We start from the raw sequence: 23,024 nt of genomic DNA on the forward strand, positions 1-23,024 counted from the left end.
CAGCCTGCTAATGGGTGTAATTTCTCTTAAATGGAGACGTCATTAAACAGATAATTACGGTAATGAGTTTGTGGTGCCATTGTAGTGAGCCTATCAGGGGCCTAGGCAGGGGATGAGCCATCATTGATCATGTTGGAGAGACTTTCAGTGCCAACGAAGGGGTGAGCAAGGACAGTGGGAAGGTACTTCTGCAACCATCTTATTCAAATTGCCTCACCTCAATTGTAGTCATTATGTGAAATTGACACTTGCCTAGTTGAAACTGGCTTACCTCTTCCACTGTAACTCTAGTCTACACATTGAGAAACATGGTCATTTGGGCTCATCTTTCATCTCAGTAATATATTCAGTCTGTGTTTGCACTTCAAATATGAATTCCCTTATCTTTTTGGGATGGATTCAACCCGTTTATTGACCACTACCACTGAGCAGACCATTCCCTATTATTTGATGGTAGCCCATAAAGCCAGTGTTCATATTGACACACAGTGTGAAGACACTAACCTTGTCTCTGGATCGGAAGGTGAAGAACTTGGGGAACTCTCTCTGTGTGGGAGACAGACAGGTGAGGAGAGAGAGTACAGTTAAACAGATTCTCATGCTACGAAGAACACACGTTGCCAACCTACCAGTTCTACTGGTTAAGACTGGCTAAGAATGACAGTTAGGGCTTTGAGTCCAGGAATTCAAGGATCCCTGCTACGCTGCAACTAAGGGTGTTTTCACATATAGTCCTCTTCACACTTTGTCTCTTTTAGACAATTTTTGTGAACTCGGTGTGGTTGGCTTCATTTTTTATCCAGTATGAACACTCCAATGGAACTCAGACCCCTCAAAAGAGCCCCTGAAGCAAACCCATTGAAAGGTGGTCTGAGTTTGGTTCGCTTGAAATCCCCTGTCCAGTTCCCTTTTTTTAGGGCAATGTGAACACAAAGCTCCCCAGGGTCGCTTGTCATTCCCGCACCACACACTAGACTACTGCCAGAACCCCTCACACTAGACTACTGCCAGAACCCCTCACACTAGACTACTGCCAGAACCCCTCACACTAGACTACTGCCAGAACCCCTCACACTAGACTACTGCCAGAACCCCTCACACTAGACTACTGCCATAACCCCTCACACTAGAGACTACTGCCAGAACCCCTCACACTAGACTACTGCCACACCGCTCCCCTGCCATAACCCCTCACACTAGACTACTGCCATAACCCCTCACACTAGACTACTGCCAGAACCCCTCACACTAGACTACTGCCAGAACCCCTCACACTAGACTACTGCCAGAACCCCTCACACTAGACTACTGCCAGAACCCCTCACACTAGACTACTGCCAGAACCCCTCACACTAGACTACTGCCATAACCCCTCACACTAGACTACTGCCATAACCCCTCACACTAGACTACTGCCATAACCCCTCACACTAGACTACTGCCATAACCCCTCACACTAGACTACTGCCATAACCCCTCACACTAGACTACTGCCATAACCCCTCACACTAGACTACTGCCATAACCCCTCACACTAGACTACTGCCAGAACCCCTCACACTAGACTACTGCCATAACCCCCTCACACTAGACTACTGCCAGAACCCCTCACACTAGACTACTGCCAGAACCCCTCACACTAGACTACTGCCAGAACCCCTCACACTAGACTACTGCCAGAACCCCTCACACTAGACTACTGCCATACCCCCTCACACTAGACTACTGCCATACCCCCTCACACTAGACTACTGCCATACCCCCTCACACTAGACTACTGCCATACCCCCTCACACTAGACTACTGCCATACCCCCTCACACTAGACTACTGCCATAACCCCTCACACTAGACTACTGCCATAACCCCTCACACTAGACTACTGCCATAACCCCCTCACACTAGACTACTGCCATAACCCCCTCACACTAGACTACTGCCATAACCCCCTCACACTAGACTACTGCCATAACCCCTCACACTAGACTACTGCCATAACCCCTCACACTAGACTACTGCCATAACCCCTCACACTAGACTACTGCCATAACCCCTCACACTAGACTACTGCCATAACCCCCTCACACTAGACTACTGCCATAACCCCCTCACACTAGACTACTGCCAGAACCCCTCACACTAGACTGCCAGAACCCCTCACACTAGACTACTGCCACACCGCTCCCCTGCCATAAGCCCTCACACTAGACTACTGCAACACCGCTCCCCTGCCATAACCCCTCACATTGGTACCACAAAAGAGAGAAGATGATAACGTGCAGGTTCAGATTTGTTTGTGATATGTGATCTATAGGCTAAGAGAGCTTCATAAACTGTTTATTCGCAAATAACTGCAGATTAAATAATGCTCTAATTGACAATTGTACACCCAATGTAGGCTACTGCCCCTTTAAGAGCTAGAATTTATTTGTGCCCTATTATCACCAAATATGTTCACACTATTCAAACCTGTTAATAGCATCTTCTGATTAAAAGTATTTTGTCTCATAACTAAACGCAGTTAAAAGCTTCCAAAATAAGCTTCCAAAATGTAAGTAGGTATATTTAGCTGTCTGATAACATGTTCTGATGGAATGGCTTTTCCTGCACATTGTAAAAACACAGAGTGCATTGAGTGAATGTTGGAAAAAGATTTTGGTTCCTTTCTAGATAGCAATGTGAATACAAAGATAAGAGTTATTTTGCTGTTTTTTGCCCCAGAGTTCACTTTAAAGAGGACTGAGATTGTTTTTTTTTTAAAGAGGACTATATGTGAAAAAACCCTCACTCTCAGTTTGGTTCGCTTTGGGGGCTCTTTTGAGGCATCGGAGTTCCTTTGGATTGTACACTCCACCAAAAAATTAAGCGTACTGCACTGGGTTAAAAAATGTTTTGTCTGAAAGGGACCAAGTGTGAAAATAACCTAAAGTTACAGAACCATCTAGACTAAAAATAGACATGACATCTAGAGAACCCAATGACTGCAAGTGAAAATGACAGCGACATTCTAACAAGACTAAGCGGCTACATTTCCTTCTAAGGGTCTACATTTCTCCCTCAATAAGCTTAGATGAGCGCTATCATGTGAATTGCTGTGAGCTTGAAGAGGAACACTATGGCATCAGTCTGTGATCAGCAACAGCCTGTTTAACATTCAACAGCCCTGATCTCCTATTTGGCCTGGTGTCCGAGGGTGAAATTACAGTGTATTTTCCCAAAACTGCCTTTTTACATAATGACAGACCGCAACAGGCAGCAGTCACATCTGAACCAATGAATAAAACATTATCTTTCCAACAGGGAGTGCTTTGTGTTTCTGAATGCTCAAGCTAGAAGCCTGGTTGGCAGGTTTGTCTTTGATGATCGTACCCCACTTGGCCGAAACAATACTGGCCTAATTGCAAACACTCATCAACTCCATGTGTACATGATAACAAGAGAGCTGTCAGAGAGCTGTGTTCTAGTATGCCCACCACAAGCCTGTATAGAGGACTTATTTGATGACAACACAATGGTGTTAGTACATCACATCCCCTATTCTCTCTATAACAGAGAATACACGATTTAATATGTGTGAATACACTGGTCAGTGTAGTCTGAAGAGGGTTGGCTACTCGGGCTCCCGAGTGGCGCAGTGGTCTAAGGCACTGCATCTCAGTGCTAGAGGCATCACTACAGACACCCTGGTTCGAATCCAAGCTGTATCACAACCGGCTGTCATTGGGAGTCCCATAGGGCAGCGCACAATTGGCCCAGCGTCATCCGGGTTTTGCTGTTGTAGGCTGTCGTAAATAAAAATGTGTTCTTAACTGACTTGCCTAGTTAAATAAATAAAAATATTCAGAGGATGTGTCTCCCCTGTATGAGACACCAACCCACATAACGAGGGCAGCCACACCAACCCACATAACGAGGGCAGCCACACCAATGGCAGTGATTATCTCTCATCGGGACCCTTTCTTCTCTTAAAGGGTTTCCAGTAGATAACACAGCCACAAAGTCAGATTCCACAGCGATAGTCCAAATTGGCTTCTTGGTCTTAATTTAAGGTTAGGCATAAGCTTAGGTTTAAAATCAGATTTTAAGAAAATAAAATGTATAAATGAGCAGGGTTTAGCCATTATGATGACTTTGTGGCTGTTTTAACTAGTGACGACAGAGTCAAAGGGCTGAAGTCACGATGCGGGGAGAGAGAGAGAAGGGAACCTGGCATTTACCCAAATGTCTTTAGGCTCAAATGCTTTCATTTTCTCCCAGAATATAAAAGTTACTTTGAGTGCTTAAAGGAAAGAGTTGACAATACAGGAAGACAAACTGTACTGTTTCAGTCATCATCCACATCCTCCCAGGCTACTCACATGAAACCTCTGGTCCACCTCATAGTTGACCGCCTTCCTGAAATCCTGTCAGCACAAACACCACAGCAAAGGCAAGACATGGATACAGAGAGGGAAAAGATAACAAGCAAACAAAACAGCCAAATTTGAGATACAAAGTAGTCAAATTATAGGCCATTCCAAATTAAAAAAGTGACTCTCTCGTGCCGTCTGGATGTCTGGAGATTCAACCAGTATCACTGTGATTAAGATAAGATAGTTGACGGTGATTGGCAGAGTGTTGCTTAGAAAACCGAGGGTAGAGTAGGGGAGTGGGAATCTTAGTCCTCACCTTCTGAGCTACCAGGAAGGTCAGCCTGCGGATGCCATGTTCAAACAGCAGGGATTTCTGGGGAACAAAGACAGAGGAAGAGAAAGTGTGAGCAACTGGGAGGCAGGTGGCATGGCGGTTAAGAGCGTTGGGCCAGTAACCAAAAAGTTGCTGGTTTGAGTCACCAAGAAGACCAGGTGAATTGTTTTTGTTGATGTGCCGTTGAGCAAGGCACTTAACCCTAATTGCTCCTGTAAGTCACTCCGGATAAGCGTGTCTGCTAAATGACTAAAATGCCAATGCGTCCAGTTGTATTTCCTGAAAGGCTCATCTGACCTCTGACTGGGTGAACTCCCGGAACATGGCGGCCAGGCCGTCGTCGTCGATGTCACTGTCAGTCTTAATGGCCACGTTGAGGATGTGAACGGGCTCATCTTGGATACTCTGGGACACAAACATATGCAGGCAAACCTCAGTCATACAATTCAAAGAGAAAGTTGTCAAAACCAAAATTATTGGCACCCTTGATATTGGGCGCGTTCCTCTGCCTAGGTGTTGCTGACACCTGCCAGATTTACAATGCCTGGATAGGTATTTTATGTATAAGCTAAACACGTTACAGCAATCCGTCAGTCGATGACACTGTCGATGACATGGCACACAATCAAGGGTTGATGCATGCAATGCCTGAGCAGGGGAACGCAACCAAAGATGAGCAAAAAAAATACTACATGAAATAAACAATACAAACGCTGAGCTATATTGTAAGTTCAAATTTGTTTAGAAAAATGTATTATTTTATACTAACAATTGCTCAGAGAAAGAGATGTTGTTTAACAAGTAATACTTATTTTCTCCCAAAAAGATAGGGGTCAACATTTTTGGCACCCCTGTTTTCAATACTCCAGCACCTTCCCCTTGCAAGGATAATGGGACAGCCTTTTTCTAAAATGTTTTATGAGATTAGAGAACACATTGGGAGGGATCTTAGACCATTCCTCCATACATAATCTTTCCATATCCTTGATATCCTTAGTCTGCACTCATGGACTGCCCGGCAGGTAGTCTGACGGGTAGGAGCGTTGGGCCAGTAACTGAAAGGTTGCGGGATCGAATCCCCCCTTTAATTCAAACCACAGGTACTGAAAACAGAGGTGCCAATCATTTTGACCACTACTTTTGAGAAAATAACACATTACTTGTTCAACAAAATCTTTTTCTCTGAGCAAGTGTATTAACAATCTCTTTAAAAAATGACATCCAATATAGCTCAGTATTTGTATTATTTATTTAATTCAGTCTTTGTTGCGCATCTTTATCAAGGGTGCCAATCATTTCAGTCGTGAATATTGCGACTGTGTGAAGAAAAGCAAGGTCATTCTACTTTGTAGCATTGAACAAAGGGCTCTCTCTGTCACAATACTCTAGTGTTGCAATACACCTCAGAATCAGTGCAAGCAGAACATTCTGACCTTGGTGTCCTCCTCTCCATAGAGCACAGGGTTCCCTCCCTCTGGGAAGGTGGGGCTGTGAGGAGGAGAGTCAGAGAAACAGCTCATCACGTCTTGAATGTTCCTGAGGGAGTGGAAAGGACCACGGTTAGACACCACACAAACAGACACTTAAGGTAAAATCTAAGTATTACAGCTCTAATTCAATAACGCCATTTCCCAATGTGGGATAATAATAAAGTTATAATGTAATGATTTTGAAAAGGTCAAAGAGCCCAGCCCTCACCTGGTGAACTCCTGGAAGGAGCGGAAGGAGACCATGGCTCCCATGCGCTGGCAGGGTGGGGTGAAGGAAGTGTCCAGGAGGACGTCACTCACGCTGCCCATGTGCACCATGCCGTAGTGGTTCAGGTTGGACGAGAACGACATCCTGGGATCACAATACAGACAGCCATTAGACCGGGGTCCTGCAGCAAACGCATTCACCCACCCAGAGCAGGGCAGAGCCCATTTCTGGGCCAAAGGAGAGTCACCTTTAAGAGCCCCCCACCAGCCACTTCTATCACACACCAGTATTTATTATCTCTGATAAGCTGCTGGGACAGAAGGAACATTGACTCCTTATTCACTTCCAAACTAACAGTAATATAGCACCGTGTTCTCACAGAGATCAGTGAATGAGGATCGGAATATAAGAACTAAATATGCCTCTTATAGATCTGGATGTAATACTCATGGAGCAGCCCAGCAGCAGTGTTCAAACGCTAAGTGGTACTGTAGATTATGTAGAAGAACACATCTGTATAATGTTAGCGGACATGGAAGTGTTGTAGATTTTCCCTCAGCCAAACATAGTAGAAAGACCCAAAGTTCCCCCAGGTGTTTTTAGTATTCAGAGGTCCTCCTCTCCCCTCCACACAGAGGCCAAGTCCCCGTTTAGAGAGGTTAAGCCCAGAAAGTAGCCTGTTAGCCCACAGAATGATATATAGCCTAGAGGCTGCTATAGGGCCCAACCTGTCCACAGAGTCATCTGTATCTGGAGGTTTATTCTCCTCCGTTTTAGAATCATCCTTTGTTTTATCATCCTGTGCTTTAGTGTCCTGTATTTTACTGTCCACAGACACCGGCTTAAGTAGAAGAGGCAGGGGCAGGGCAGACAGTCTCCTGAGAGGACAGGACAGTAGCAGGCAGCACATTCAGAACACAGCTAGCACCACGCAAAACAGGGCATCTGATCTCACACAGAGCACTATTTGATAACATTTTGTCCCAGAATATTACACAGTAAATGTACATGTAGCCAACAACATCTTCTGACTCCCCATTTCTCACCGGAAAACAGCACAAGATCCATGATTTGCATACACACAATGTAGCGTACATACACTGACAATACACCCACAGAAAGACAGAATCTCAGTATGCTGCATCATGCCATGCTGTTACCATTGATTTAGGAAATGATCCATGATCAAACATATTCAGCTCCAATTGTAAAAATCAGACTTATTTTTGGGATAACTTGTAACACTTTACAGAACAAGCAGTATAGCCAAACATTTCAATAATGCCCAACGTTATCTTGTCTTGCCACAAAACGCAGTAAAAAATAAATAAATATAAATATATCTATATAAATATATCTATATATAAATATATCTATATATATATATATCTATAAATATATCTATATCTATATATATCTATATCTATATCTATATATATCTATATATATCTATATATATCTATATATATATATAAATATATATATATATATATCTAAATATATATATATATAAATATATATATATCTATATATATATCTATATATATATATATATATCTAAATATAAATATATATATATCTATATATAAATATATCTAAATATAAATATATATCTATATATCTATATATCTATATATCTATATATCTATATATATAATCTACACCCACACTGAACAGAAATATATGCGCAACAATTTAAAATATTTTACTGTGTTACAGTTCATACAGGGATGTAAACAAATTTGTGCACAAAATGAGAAATAAGGTTTTTGTGCATATGGAACATTTCTGTGTTCTTTAATTTCAGCTCATGAAAAAAAAGAACACTTTACATGTTGCGTTTATATTTTTGTTAAGTGTAAATGGTAGAATTACAATTCGATTAAATTCTAAATGTTGCAGGCATTAAGGCTTTCAGTACGTTTTTCTGCAGATTGTTGACCATGCTGCTTTCTAGTCTAGAGCGTCTCAGGTCTACCAGAGGAGGCTGGTGGGAGGAGCTATAGGAGGACGGGCTCATTGTAATGGCTGGAATATAATAAATGGAACGGAGTCAAACGTGGTTTCCATATGTTTGATACCGTTCCACCTATTCCATTCCAGCCATTACAACGAGTCCGTCCTCCTACAGCTCCTCCCACCAGCCTCCACTGAGGTCTACATATTGGTTGCAATAACAAGAATGTGTACTATACCTGTTTAGAGTTGGGATGTTCCCTCTGCAATCAAACAACACTGATTGGTTAGTTAGGCAGGCAGACATCAGTTGGAGGAAGCAGTCAGGGCTCAGAGAAGTGTGTGTGAAACATACGAGTGTGAGACTATTGTGGATATGGTTGGCGTCTCATATGGTACATTTTTGAACATTGTTATAATTTGTTAGGTTGTCAGGGAGTAACACAATCTCTCATGACATAGGCCTTATTGTTGACTTCAAGGGCTTCATGAACTAACAATGTATTACAAATGGCTGGCAGCACATGGGCTGGATGTTCAGTGGTGTCAGAACCTGTCCCTTTTACAACAAGACATTAAATGTGACACCCTAGAGCACTGTCATACAGCAAATGTATTGTCTCATAAACATACACATTGTACTCTAGGATTGATCCTCCAGAAATGCAACAATAGTCCTAAACCTCCCTAGAAGCCAATTCTTTGGTCAGGGTATCGGTTCATTCCCGAAGTGGGAGACATGCACGCAGCTAGCTTAGTTCCAATGAGGAAGGCAATCATGGTTGGTTAATGCAACTGGGTTAAACATTTTAAAATAGGTGAAAGCAGGTGCATGCAACAATCTGAGCATAGCAGTCAATGGGAGATGGTTACAACATCTCTCATGTCTGAGGGGTCAACACACTGGCTCACAGTTATTTATCAGCCATATGAAATTGTACATGGGCACAACAGCAAGAAGCAAAAACATGATCATCCACAACATTACACACAGAACATCTATGTATCTGGGATCTGTAACAGTCGACACAAACGCTGAACATGTACAGTACAAGTCCTGAGTTGCTCTCTGGTTTTGTGTTACTGAAACAGATGAGACATATCTTCAGAATATGTAAATCTTGTAGTCATCCAGTGGACAGATCGACAAAAGTGGGAATCTTATGCTGACAGAAGACTAGTTACAGTTTCCACTCACATATTTTTTGTAAACCAGAGAAAGTATTTGAGCTCTCACAGAACACCTGCTTTTATACATGAGTGTTTTTCAGGGGTTGAACACAGTGGAATGTGGGTAAAAGAAGCATGACACCATGGATGAGAACTGGACCCTTCTGGAGATGGTGAAAGACAGTACTCTCCTTAGACTCTGGTTTCTGTTAGTGCTCATCTCCCATGTAGAACCACCTCCCATATAAAGGGCATTGGGAAAGTATTCAGACCCATTCACGTTTTGTTACGTTACAGCCTTATTCTAAATGGATTAAATTGTTTTCTTCCCCCATCAATCCACACACAATAACCCATAATGACAAAGCCAAAACAGGTTTAGACATTTTTGCAGATTTATTTAAAAAAATACAAAACTGAATTATCACATATATAAGTATTCAGACAATTTACTCAGTACTTTGTTGAAGCACCTTTGGCAGTGACTACAGCCTCAAGTCTTCTTGGGTATTGTGCTACAAGCTTGGCACACCTGTATTTGGGGAGTTTCTCCCATTCTTCTCTGCAGATCCTCTCAAGCTCTGTCAGGTTGGATTGGGAGTGTTGCTGCACAGCTATTTTCAGGTCTCTCCAGAGATGTTCGATTGGGTTCAAGTACGGGCTCTGACTGGGCCATTTAAGGACATTCAGAGACGTGTCCCGAAGCCACTCCTGTGTTTTCTTGGCTGTGTGCTTAGGGTCGTTGTCCTGTTGGAAGGTGAACCTCCACCCCAGTCTGAGGTCCTGAGAGCTCTGGAGCAGGTTTTCATCAAGTACTTTGTTCTGTTTATCTTTCCCTCGATCATGACTCCCAGTCCCTGCCGAAAAACATCCCCACAGCACGATGTTACCACCACCATTCTTCACCATAGTAATGGTGCCAGGTTTCCTCCAGACTTGACGCTTGGCATTCAGGCCAAAGAGATCAATCTTGGTTTCATCAGACCAGAGAATCTTGTTTCACATGGTCTGAGACTCCTTTAGGTGCCTTTCACTGAGTGGCTTCCGTCTGGCCACTCAACCATAAAGGCCGGATTGGTGGAGTGCTGCAGAGATGGTTGTCCTTTTGAAGGGTCTCCCATCTACACAGAGGATCTCTGGAGCGCTGTGCCTTTCCAAATCCAATCAATCAATGTCCAATCAATTGAATTTACCACAGGTGGACTCCAATCAAGTTGTAGAAACATCTCAAGGATGATCAATGGAAACAGGATACACCTGAGCTTAAGTTCGAGTCTCATAGCAAAGGGTCTGAATACTTATGTAAATAAGGTTTGTTTTTTATTTTTTAATAAATCTGCAAAAATACGTCTAAAAACCTGTTTTCGCTTTGTCATTATGGGGTATTGTGTGTAGATTGATGAGGTAAACAGTTAATTTAATCAATTTTAGAAAAAGGCTGTAATGTAAAAAAGTGAAGGGGTCTGAATACTTTCCGAAAGCACCGTAGAACCACCTCCCATATAGAACCATCTGCTGTGTGTGTGTGTGTGTGTGTGTGTATGTACCGGTTGGGGTGGGAGGTAGGCAGCATGAATTGGAACTCTACGATGCAGGTGTTGTCCTTCAGCTGTCTGTGCTGGACGCTGTTGAGCTCGTAGGCGATGTAGGCTCTACGTACGTACACCTGGGATGGGGAACACAGACACGAGAGTTAACACAGTAGAGATCTGGCTATAGTGGTGGATCATTACCTTTAATCCCCTGAAATGTCCCTCTTAGTTCATTGGCAAATACGGTTAAATTCTCTGGGCAACCAGCTACGGTGGCTTTGAATCCAAAAACCACGGTCTGCTTCCTCTCACCTCCAGGGCAGCCATCCGGACCACCTGGTTACTGTGGTAGAAGAAGTTGGGCAGCACATCAAAGATGGACGTCTCAGACAAGATCAGTTTCTACAAAGAACGGGAGAGAATTCAGAATCTTGAAAATGCCGTGAAAAAGTAACAAAGATCCTCAATTTACTGCCTTCAGAAATGCCAATAAAAAGTAAACAACGGCCATTGTCCCTACCTGCAGGTTCTCGATGCAGAACTGGTGTCCGTACATGTCGATGGCAGAGAGGAAGATGGACTCCACCTGGTTGTGGCGGAGCTCGTAGGAGGGGAGGTGGGAGGCGATCAGCACCTGAGGGGGAAACAGACGGGAGTGAGAAGATGACAACTCATATCCTGATCAATCACAAAAACAGGAAGAGACCCTTCAGAGAGACAGGAAGTGATGAGTGCTGACCTGGCGGGCGCGCAGTGCCACCTTGGCGTTGGTTGTCTTGCTGAGCTGGGTGAGCTCTGTCAAAATGGCCATCAGCTCGTCAGTCAGGGTGGGGTCACGACCACATAGCTGGTCCTACAACACACACACAAACTCTGGTCTTAGACAAACAGGAAAACACACAGTCAGTTGACTGTGTCACACAAACACTTAGGAATTAATCATGACCAACGTATTTCTAAAGAGGGAAGGACTTACAATGAGCATGGTGACCAGGAGGTTCTTCTTGGTGACCTGGGCGTGCGAGAAGATGTAGTTTAACACGTTGGCCATGTCGCCCTTGTTCTCCTCACGCAGTGTGAACACACACTTGTCATAGTGTCCTGGAATCACACACACAGTATACAGGATTCAGAGGAAAATGAAAATCAAACGGAGCTCAAAGTAAGGCGCAAATGAAATGTGTGTTGTCTAACAGTGCTCTCACATGGACAAATAGAGCAACTGCAGTCCTGAGAGAAGACCTTTGAATCCTATTTATAAATCAAAGACCAACAGGACTAAAAAACAAAGGCTCATCCTTTCCTTTTCCCCTTATACCAACCCAGGATACCCATTGCTTAACATAGCCTGCAAATGTTCACAGTAGAGTGTAATGTTCCTCACCATGCTGGAACTGGACCTCTACTTTGAGGTACTGTCTGAGCAGGTCCATCACCACAGCCTTCATGTGACCACGGATGCCACTGCGGTACCTGGACAGAGACAACATGGACATGGTCTGGCAGAGAGAATCAGTGTGAACACAGTATGTGTATTTATCATCAGCAATTTAAATCCCTTAAGCTGAGAGCAGGACTCACTTCTGCACCAGCTGTACGATGCTCTGAGTGTTCATGAAGAACACCTCTCTCTCCGACTTCCTGTTCAGAGTGGCAGCATGACTGTCCAGGATGTTGGCAATCTGGACCAAAGAACATACACAATCAGTCTGGTGTATTCCCAATGCACTCTCCATATAACCATAAAGAATGTAATAACCAACATGAATAATACAACGTGTGTGTGTGTGTACCTGCTGACTGGGGAACTGGCAGAGCACAGAGGTAATGTTGCTGGCGTACTGGGCCATCTCCTTCTTGATGCATTTCTCTACAGCGAGGGGGATCCGGCCTGACACACTGGTCATAATGTCCTGCAGCTCCAACAGTGGCAGGGAGGGGTCCCGAAAAGTCTTCATCAGCCTTTCCACCCATTCCTTTAGCTGGGGAAACACACAATATTACCAATTTAAAACAGATTAACGTATGAACACAGAATATTGGCATCTTTAGTTTTTACATTGTTGGGCATATACTAGTGTGTGTCTGTATGTACAGTAGTAGTGGACAACTTACCTTTCCACTGAAAAAGGGTTCAGGCAGGCAGAAGCCACTCATGATGTGCACAAGGTGGTCCAGGGTGCTGTGGAAGACCCTGTGGAGCTTCTCTCCTCTCAATGCCACCGCCTGGATGACGGGCAGGGCCCCGTGGTGCAGCTCCGCCTGAGAGACACGCACGTTACAAAATACTTCTAAAGTCTCACATGGAACGTTCTGTATACCTAATCCATATTTCCAGTACAAAATACAAGGAGCATATTTAGTCAAATATTGCTAAATTCTCCAGTGTCAGACACACCCTGCCACACTGACCTGTTGTACCCTGCCAGGATCATCCAACTGCAGCTTGGCGATGACGCAGCCAGGCTCCAGCACAGCACCAGCCCTCTTCACATAGTGGATACAGCCAGACTCCAGCGCCGTCAGAGTCATCACCATCTTCATCACCTGAAACAGAGACACAAACACACGGTTTTACATGCCTGTTCACTCCACTAATGGAGTGTGTGACCATGGCCAAACCACATCTTACCTATATAACCAAACCTCAACCATATGTCACACACACCTCTATCTCAGCGTAACACTGGCCAGAGAACACGTGCCCCCCGTCCTCCACGGTGTACTGGATGAGTTTCCCTGCCGAGGGCGAGCGAAGCAGCGACGGGTCGTTCTCCTTCTCAAACACACACGTCTTGTTCCCAATGGTGATGCGGTACCTGGGAGAAATTCTCTTTCAGTCTACCGCCTCAATATTCCATTTAATAAAGAACACTTTCTTTCCTTCCATCCTACCGGTCCACCTCCTCCTTCATGTAGGTGGTGTAGCTGCTGCCGTCGTAGGAGAGCAACAGGCCCCCGTCGCTGAGGCGATGGACGTCCACCTCGGCAGAGGTGCTGTTCATGATGACCACATAGGAGTTGGGGGACTGACGTGTCACCTTCAGACAATACTTAGTACCCTCATAGATCAACTCCACATCCACGGTGTTGAGAAGGGTGTGTGCGGGCAGCACCTGGCCTCTGTAGAGGGGGAGAGAGGAGGGAGAGATGGTGTGTAGAGATGTGTAGGGTCACAATCAATAGCAATCCCAAAGTCACTGGAGCACTGCAGCTTCTCGCTGGACTAAAGTTGTAACATTCGTCAATGCTTAAAACAGTGTTGACCTTTCTAGAGAGTGCAGAAAGTTGGAGACACTGTTCCTCAGGTTGACGTCAGCTACGTGGAGCGCCCCGCTCACTATGCCCAGCATGGTGTCAGGACGCTCTGCCTGCATCTTCTCTGAGATGAGCCTGTCCAGCCAGCCTGTGTCGATGGTGTTGTGCTGGAAGCTCTCAGTCTCCAGCAGCTTGATGAGGTACTCCACTGTGGTCCTAAAGTCTCCTCTGATAGACAGCTCCTTCAGGGCCACCACCATGTTACTACACACACACAGGAGAGGTGTTACCATACAGTACATCATTGGGTGTTACTGACAACAAACTTTACATGACTATTTCTAATGTGTGTGTGTGCGCACACACGTGTGTACTCACGAGATGGCCTCTTCTCGGTTCTCTCCCCAGGAGAAGCAATGGCCAAACTGGGAGTCTGCAAACTCATGCAGGCCTCCGGCCGCTGCCACACTGAAGTATCCCCACACATTCTTGTTACTGCGGAAGTTCAGTTCCTGCACCGTGCCCGAGCTCGGTTTGAAACCCTCATCCGGGTTCTCACTGGTGATGCGGGCAGCGATGACATGTCCACGTGGGGAGGGGGCCGTGGACAGACCCTCAAAGTCAATCATAGAGTCTCCCCAGGGCTGGACCCCATACATCATTCTGATGTCCTTAATACGGTGCAGGGGGATCCCCATGGCAATCTGAGGAGGAAGATCATTATAGTCTGTAGAACTAAGAATTTTCTGTCAAACTAATTGGACTTTAAAGAAATGAGAAAAGTACAATGTTTAGAAGTGACATGATCATTATTAACAATTTTATCAAAGGAAAATATCCCTTTTATTTCCTAAACGGTAGCTAGGGTTTTACTTGGCTGATATGAGGAACATTGTATCTTGAATGAAACAGATATTTTTCTCTCACTTAGAACACGGTTATGAACTTTCTCCTATGGACTCTTCCTGCCTGGACTTCTGTGTAACTCACACAGGAGTCCAAGCGCTGTTGTATCCCATTGTCTGTACCTTCCTGCCTAGTGAGATTAGATCGTGTCTGTGCTGCAGAGAGGCTGACAGAGAGCAGATCCCTCCCCCACAGCACAGACAGACGCCTGCCTTCTTCAGCAATAGCTCTGTCCGTCTACACGCTGCGGAGTAGCTTAGCTCGCTCTAACCTAGCCAGTTGCCATGGAGACAGAGGCCTAGGATAAAACTCACCTTCGAGAACAGTGAAGTGTGGCTAATCAACAGAGATGTACAACAGACTGAACATGAGCAGGGCAGGACACCACACACGCATTTATTTTACTATCCTTGTAGGGACCAAACAATTGATTCCCATTCACAATCCTAGCTTCCCTAACCCTTAACCTAACACCTAAGCCTAAAATACCCAAATTGTCCTTGTTTTACTATCTTTGTGAAGACTTCTGGTACCGACAAGGATAGTAAAATCAAACAGACACACAGACCTGTAGCTGTGCAGCAGGCAGGTTGACGTCGGCCACCATCTCAGTACAGGGGTGTTCCACCTGCAGACGAGGGTTGAGTTCTAGGAAGTAAAAGCTGCCATCTTGGCTGTAGAGATACTCCACTGTGCCAGCACTGACGTAGCCCACCATCTTAGCCAGCTTCACTGCACACTGAGGAGTGAGGAATAGACACTCAGTCACAACCCAGCAACTTAACCACAGGTCAACAAGTCCCTCTGGTCATAGTCTCTCTCAAATTAAACATATTGGCATAGCTCTTCTCATAGTAATGTCTCCATCCAATAGCACAAATTGTGCCATACCCTCTCCATGTCCTCAAACACGTCTGAGGTGGAGATGGTGGCGGGCGCCTCCTCTATGATCTTCTGGTGTCGCCGCTGTACGGAGCAGTCCCTGCCGAACAGGGAGATGGCATTGCCGTACTGGTCAGCCAGGAGCTGGACCTCCAGGTGACGAGCGTGTTTGGCCAGCTGCATCACGAAGATGGGTGAGCCTGGAACCTCGGTCTGGACCTGAGGAGCCAAGGAGAGAAGGCATTATACACACGCTGATCACGTAGTTTAGATAATTATACACACACTGATCACGTAGTTTAGATAATTATACACACACTGATCACGTAGTTTAGATAATTATACACACACTGATCACGTAGTTTAGATAATTATACACACACTGATCACGTAGTTTAGATAATTATACACATACTGATCACGTAGTTTAGCTCATCATAACCTTCTAGTGATACTGGAATTAAACTGGACTTCACCTGTCTGAAGAGGTTGGGGAAGTCATCAGCACAGTTGACTTTGCGGATGCCCTTTCCTCCACCTCCCTCGGAGGCCTTCACCATCACGGGGTAGCCCACCACCTCAGCAGCCTTCAGTCCTGCCTCCACATCATGGATGCAGCCCAGCTCATACAGATCAGGGGGAACGTTGATGATCCTCTTCTTCTGGTCACTCTCTGTCCAATCCACTGTGAGTCCTGAGACGCACACACACACACACTAGGGTTGGACCGTATCCAGATTTCCATACCATTCCTGTACCATACCAGTGTGTTCAGTATTACCGGCAGTGCACACAAGGGGCTCTATTTCTTTCACCGCCCCCCAAAAAATATGCTAACAAATGCAAACAAAGTACTAGCGAATTCCCATAGCGGATGCTAGCTAAATGCTAATAAATGCAAGTGAACATAAATTAATTGCAAGCACGGAAAACTCAGCTCATAAAGTTATACAACTAACTCGAAGGGCTACTTGCACTTCATCCAGGAGGGGATTGATTGTCTCTGGTGTAACCAAGAAGCTTGATCTTGCAAGTTAGCCACCTATAGCTAGCAAGTTAGCAAACCAAATGCATAGCCCTGAGCTGGAAAATATTTATTTGGCACATCTTAGATAGTTAACTTATAAGATATTCAGCTGCCAAACATTAGTATCTAGTGAATTTCAAGTGTAACTTGATCCCCTTTCTCAGACTGGTTCATCACATCACAAAAATTCTGTTTGCTCTGTGTGCTCTTTGAGACAAACACCATGTGACTAGCTCAATTACATTTTTTGTGAAAACAATTATTCAATAAAAATATATGCACTGTGGGTATTTCAAAATACCCAGGTATACGGTATACTGCCCAAGCCTAACCCACACACTATGGGAGCAGTCTGACAACACACTTACTTCTTAAGACATCAGAAGTATTCATGCTTATTTATAAAAACCCTTTTAGGCCTCACTCCCCCCTATCTGAGATATCTACTGCAGCCCTCATCCTCCACATACAACACCCGTTCTGCCAGTCACATTCCGTTAAAGGTCCTCAAAGCACACACATCCCTGGGTCGCTCCTCTTTTCAGTTCACCGCAGCTAGCGACTGGAAGGAGCTGCAACAAACACTCAAACTGGACAGTTTTATCTCAATCATGGACACTCTTACTGACAGTTGTTGCTGCTTTGTGTGATGTATTGTTGTCCCTACCTTCTTTCCCTTTGTGCTGTTGTCTGTGCCCAATAATGTTTGTACCATGTTTTATGCTGCTACCATGTTGTGTTGCTACCATGTTGTGTTGCTACCATGTTGTTGTTATGTTGTTACCATGCTGTGTTGTCATGTGTTGGTGCTATGTTGTTGTTTTAGGTCTCTCTTTATGTAGTGTTGTCTCTCTTGTTGTGACGTGTGTTTTGGCCTACGGTATATTTATAATGTATTTATTTTTAATCCCAGGCCCCCGTCCCCGCAGGAGGCCTTTTGGTAGGCAGTCATTGTAAATAAGAATTTGTTCTTAACGGACTTCCCTGGTTAAATAAAAGGTTAAAGAAAAAAAATATTTTTTAAACAGTGCACGGACATACCTGCTCCACTCCATGGCAGGGTAGGGATGCCAGCTGTCTGAGCCACGATGGATGAGGCGATCTTGTCCCCTAGTGCCCACATGGCCTGGCTAGGAGGACCTGGAAGTGGGCGCAGAACACATCTTACAGGCCAACTCAGGCACAGGACAGAGGGGCTAAAAGCAGTATCCATGGCTCTGTGTGTGAATGAAAGAACTAGAGTCAGTAGGAAACAGTCTTACCCATGAAGGCAATGCCATTCTTCATGAGCAGCTCTGGGAGTTTGGGATTCTCTGAGGCGTGGCCCCACCCAGCCCATACAGCCTGGAGACACAAGACAAGCATTATAAACACAACAAGTTCAAATACAGATGACAAGAAAGTTCAATCATTATTTATAAGGTCTACTCTAGGCCTAAATAAATGAATGTCTAGAAGTACCTGCACAGGTATTCGCTTGGCAATGTCCAGAATGAGCTCCACGTTGGCATAGTTGTTATTATTGGTCCCTCCTGGCACCGGCACATAGTGATCGGCCATCTTTATGTACTCTGTAGAAGATAGTGGAGTGAAAACCATTACGCTCTGCACATAAGATAGCTTGTATAACAGTCCAACATTTAATCTGATCTTTCGTCTCTCAATATCATCTCATCTAAACCTCACCATCAGTGTCAAACTATTTACACATGATAGCACTTTCAGAATGCACTGCCTTTCTACACCATCAGACAGGGCATTTTCTTCTGAACTAGGTCATGCATGGCTGTCCAGTGCATTGCAGGACAAAACCAACAGACAGCCTGCTCTGGTCCATCCCTGGGAGCCTCGAGGGTCTGCTTGTTATTTAAGCAGAGTTAGGAGAGGATGGGTAGAGACGAGAGTCACTCTGCTGTTACTAGTGGTGATGCTACCATAATGTAAAGCACACCTGCATTGGCCTTCAGGTCCTCGGGGGTTACCATGACGACAAACCGGATGGCGCGCTCGTTGCGGAACATCTCGTAAGCCCAGCGGCGGATGGAGCGCATGCACTTAACCGCTGCGATGCCATTGTTGGCAATGAGGACCTGAGACAGGAAGAGATGTGAGTGGGGGACTAGTCTCTGAAATACTCTGTCAATAATGTGGTAAAATTAGGCCACAGAAGCTAAAGAAGCCCTGGTCTTACCTTCTCGATGACCTTATTGCCTCCGAAGCGGGTGACGAACTCGGCGGGGGAGGCCACGGTGAAATCTCTCTGCAGATCGATGCGACGGCGGTCTCGTCCCTGCTTGACCAGGTGCAGCCCAGACATGCTTGGTCTGTGTGAACAACTAACATTATTTCCGCATTAAGAGTGTACAGTTGATGAGGTTCACCATTTCCCAGCATAAACATAACACAATCTATCATAAAAATGTACAGTAGCAATCAAAAGTTTGGACACACCTACTCAGTCCAAAGTTTCTACATTGTAGAATAACAGTGAAGACATCAAAATTATGAAATGAACACTTTGGTTACTACATGATTCCATGTGTAAACACATCAAAATATATATTTTATATTTGAGATTCTTCAAAGTAGCCACCCTTTGCCTTGATGACAGCTTTGCACACTCTTGAGTCTCCACTGAGGGAAAAATAAACTAGGTTCCACCCACAGAGAGAGCCAGTGGGACGATGGGGAGGAGCAGGCATTGCATCATGAGGATATTGGGGAGATCTGTGCCCTCCTCAGCAGGCATGCTACATTCAGACAGGCAGACAGAGGCTTCTGGATGAAGCCCCCCAGAGAATGGCACTTCCCATTACAGAGCTAAGCTGAGCTCCCCCTTGCCCTATAGGAGAGTCTCTCCTTCCACTGTCCGGTAATTCCAGTTATCATCATCAACCCTCACCACATACTCCCCTGAAGACTAACCAGACATGAGAGGGCAGCTGTGGAGAGCTGTGAAACTACAACTGCTCACAAAAAAAAAGGATCAACAACAAAAACATGCCTCCCTCTTTGTCAAACTGGCACATCATAACAGTCTGAAAGCTCAGTCAATACCAAATAGACTGTAGGTAAATACTTTGGCATGATGTTTTTAGTTAAACTTAACATCTGATGTACATTTCAATTGTTTTCTTTCTATCCTCCCACCAAATGATTGCCAATAGGCTAATATAGGAGTGTGTACACTGCTATTGTCCAACCATGGCTATGGAATGTAGCCCGAGGTGTGTGAAAGAGTTAGGCCTAGCTGACAGGTGAACAGCAGTGTGAAAATGTACTTCAGGGTATTGGCCCACTACAACACTAAAACCTTACTGCTAGAGTGACTGTAGGCCTGACTCTCACCAGTCTCTATTAGGGCTGGCACAATTACCGTATAACTGTAACCGATGATTATGGATGAAAACCAGCATGAAAATAAAATAACCATGATACCATTTACATATTTTTTAAAAAGCTGACTGAAGACTGGACAGCCGGGCATTTGTGTGGTTGAGTCCGTTTCTGCTGTAACATGGACTATAAAAAACGGTTCCCAAACAGGTGGCCTGCTGGCCAAATTCAGTGATTTACACGGGAAACTTGAGCGTAAAAAGAAACCTGCAGTGTTGCAGTCCTTGACACAAACCGGTGCGCCTGGCACCGACTACCATACCCCGTTCAAAGGCACTTAAATCTTTGTCTTGCCCATTCACCCTGAATGGCACACATAAACAATCCAAGCCTCGATTGTCTCAAGGCTTAAAAATCCTTCTTTAATCTGTCTCATCCCCTTCATCAACACTGATTGAAGTGGATTTTACAGGCGACAATAAGGGATCATAGCTTTCACCTGGATTCAACTGGTCAGTCTGTCACAGAAAGAGCAGGTGTTCCTAATGTTTTGTACACTCAGTGTATGTGACCGTACGCAAACATAATCAAGGTTTGAAATGAATATGTTCTAGTCAAATATAATATTTAATCATGTTGTAGAGCATGGATCATCAACTAGTTTCAGCCACGGGCTGATATATTTTCTTTAGTGGATTGTCAGGGGGGCTGGAACATCATTGCAAATAACTTCTATATCGCAAGTTGACCGTAAGAAGCCTAAATTTGTATTTATTTATTTCACCTTTATTTAACCAGGTAGGCTAGTTGAGAACAAGTTCTCATTTACAACTGCGACCTGGCCAAGACAAAGCAAAGCAGTTCAACACATACAGCAGAGTTACACATGGAACAAACAAACATACAGTCAAAAATACAGTAGAAAAAGTCTATATACAGTGTGTGCAAATGAGGTAAGATAAGGGAGGCAAGGCAATAAATAGGCCATGGTGGCGAAGCAATTACAATATACCAATTAAACACTGGAGTGATAGATGTGCAGAAGATGAATGTGCAAGTAGAGATACTGGGGTGCAAAGGAGCAAGATAAATAAATAAATAAATAAATACAATATGGGGATGAGGTAGTTGGATGGGCTATTTACAAACGGCTATGTACAGGTGCAGTGATCTGTGAGCTGCTCTGACAGCTGGTGCTTAAAGCTAGTGAGGGAGATATGAGTCTCCAGCTTCAGTGATTTTTGCAATTCATTCCAGTCATTTGCAGCAGAGAGCGGGAAGGAAAGGCGGCCAAAGGAGGAATTGGCTTTGGGGGTGACCAGTGAAATATACCTGCTGGAGCGTGTGCTGCTATGGTGACCAGTGAGCTGAGATAAGACGGGGCTTTACCTAGCAAAGACTGCAGATGACCTGGAGCCAGTGGGTTTGGCGATGAGTTTGAAGCGAGGGCCAGCCAACGAGAGAATACAGGTCGCAGTGGTGGGTAGTATATGGGGCTTTGGTGACAAAACAGATGGCACTGTGATAGACTGCAACCAATTTGTTGAGTAGAGTGTTGGAGGCTGTTTTGTAGATGACATCGCCGAAGTTGAGGATCGGTAGGATGGTCAGTTTTATGAGGGTATGTTTGGCAGCATGAGTGAAGGATGCTTTGTTGCGAAATAGGAAGTCGATTCTAGATTAAATTTTTGATTGGAGATGCTTAATGTGAGTCTGGAAGGAGAGTTTACAGTCTAGCCAGACACCTAGGTATTTGTCCACATATTCTAAGTCAGAACCGTCCAGAGTAGTGATGCTGGACGGGCGGGCAGGTGCTGGCAGCGATCGGTTGAAGAGCATGCATTTAGTTTTACTTGCATTTAAGAGCAGTGGAGGCCACGGAAGGAGAGTTGTATGGCATTGAAGCTCGTCTGGAGGGTAGTTAACACAGTGTCCAAAGAAGGGCCAGAAGTATACAGAATGGTGTCGTCTGCGTAGAGGTGGATCAGAGAATCACCAGCAGCAAGAGCGACATCATTGATGTATATAGAGAAGAAAGTCAGCCCGAGAATTGAACCCTGTGGCACCCCCATAGAGACTACCAGAGGTCCGGACAACAGGCCCTGCGATTTGATACACTGAACTCTATCAGAGAAGTAGTTGGTGAACCAGCCAAGACAGTCATTTGAGAAACCAAGGCTGTTGAGTCTGCCGATAAGAATATGGTGATTGACAGAGTCAAAAGCCTTGGCCAGGTCGATGAATACGGCTGCACAGTACTGTCTCTTATCGATGGCGGTTATGTTATCGTTTAGGACCTTGAGCGTGGCTGAGGTGCACCCATGACCAGCTCGGAAACCAGATTGCATAGCGGAGAAGGTACGGTGGGATTCGAAATGGTCGGTAATCTGTTTGTTAACTTGGCTTTCGAAGACCTTAGAAAGGCAGGGTAGGATAGATATAGGTCTGTAGCAGTTTGGGTGTAGAGTATCACCCCCTTTGAAGAGTGGGATGATCGCGGCAACTTTCCAATCTTTGGGAATCTCAGACGATACAAAAGAGAGGTTGAACAGGCTAGTAATAGGGGTTGCAACA

General features: G+C 44.7%; 1 protein-coding gene across 8 annotated transcripts in view; it reads right to left on the reverse strand.

The window, feature by feature from the left end:
- The window catches only part of acaca (acetyl-CoA carboxylase alpha), a 55,919-nt gene that overhangs the window by 28,160 nt on the left and 4,735 nt on the right, over positions 1-23,024 (reverse strand). For 2 of the 8 annotated variants that reach the window (XM_014138096.3, XM_082960430.1), the window contains exons 3-32: positions 19,306-19,450; positions 19,066-19,204; positions 18,576-18,685; positions 18,377-18,458; positions 18,156-18,254; positions 16,564-16,781; positions 16,097-16,306; positions 15,774-15,944; positions 14,678-15,003; positions 14,309-14,563; positions 13,937-14,164; positions 13,710-13,860; positions 13,454-13,588; positions 13,157-13,303; positions 12,835-13,023; positions 12,623-12,723; positions 12,426-12,514; positions 12,018-12,142; positions 11,781-11,894; positions 11,562-11,675; positions 11,354-11,443; positions 11,057-11,175; positions 8,579-8,602; positions 7,112-7,261; positions 6,384-6,527; positions 6,119-6,221; positions 4,983-5,090; positions 4,668-4,724; positions 4,358-4,402; positions 505-546 (exon numbers count right to left, since the gene is read on the reverse strand). In XM_014138096.3, coding sequence (XP_013993571.1) covers positions 505-546; positions 4,358-4,402; positions 4,668-4,724; positions 4,983-5,090; positions 6,119-6,221; positions 6,384-6,527; positions 7,112-7,261; positions 8,579-8,602; positions 11,057-11,175; positions 11,354-11,443; positions 11,562-11,675; positions 11,781-11,894; positions 12,018-12,142; positions 12,426-12,514; positions 12,623-12,723; positions 12,835-13,023; positions 13,157-13,303; positions 13,454-13,588; positions 13,710-13,860; positions 13,937-14,164; positions 14,309-14,563; positions 14,678-15,003; positions 15,774-15,944; positions 16,097-16,306; positions 16,564-16,781; positions 18,156-18,254; positions 18,377-18,458; positions 18,576-18,685; positions 19,066-19,204; positions 19,306-19,450 — 4,030 coding nt within the window. The remainder of the gene's footprint in view (positions 1-504; positions 547-4,357; positions 4,403-4,667; positions 4,725-4,982; positions 5,091-6,118; positions 6,222-6,383; positions 6,528-7,111; positions 7,262-8,578; positions 8,603-11,056; positions 11,176-11,353; positions 11,444-11,561; positions 11,676-11,780; positions 11,895-12,017; positions 12,143-12,425; positions 12,515-12,622; positions 12,724-12,834; positions 13,024-13,156; positions 13,304-13,453; positions 13,589-13,709; positions 13,861-13,936; positions 14,165-14,308; positions 14,564-14,677; positions 15,004-15,773; positions 15,945-16,096; positions 16,307-16,563; positions 16,782-18,155; positions 18,255-18,376; positions 18,459-18,575; positions 18,686-19,065; positions 19,205-19,305; positions 19,451-23,024) is intronic. The other 6 variants (XM_082960432.1, XM_045692350.1, XM_082960431.1 and 3 more) reach the window with 5 other exon arrangements.

The sequence above is a fragment of the Salmo salar genome, chromosome 13 (assembly GCF_965601325.2).
Source record: "Salmo salar chromosome 13, fSalSal1, whole genome shotgun sequence".
In the NCBI taxonomy this organism is placed as follows: Eukaryota; Metazoa; Chordata; class Actinopteri; order Salmoniformes; family Salmonidae; genus Salmo; species Salmo salar.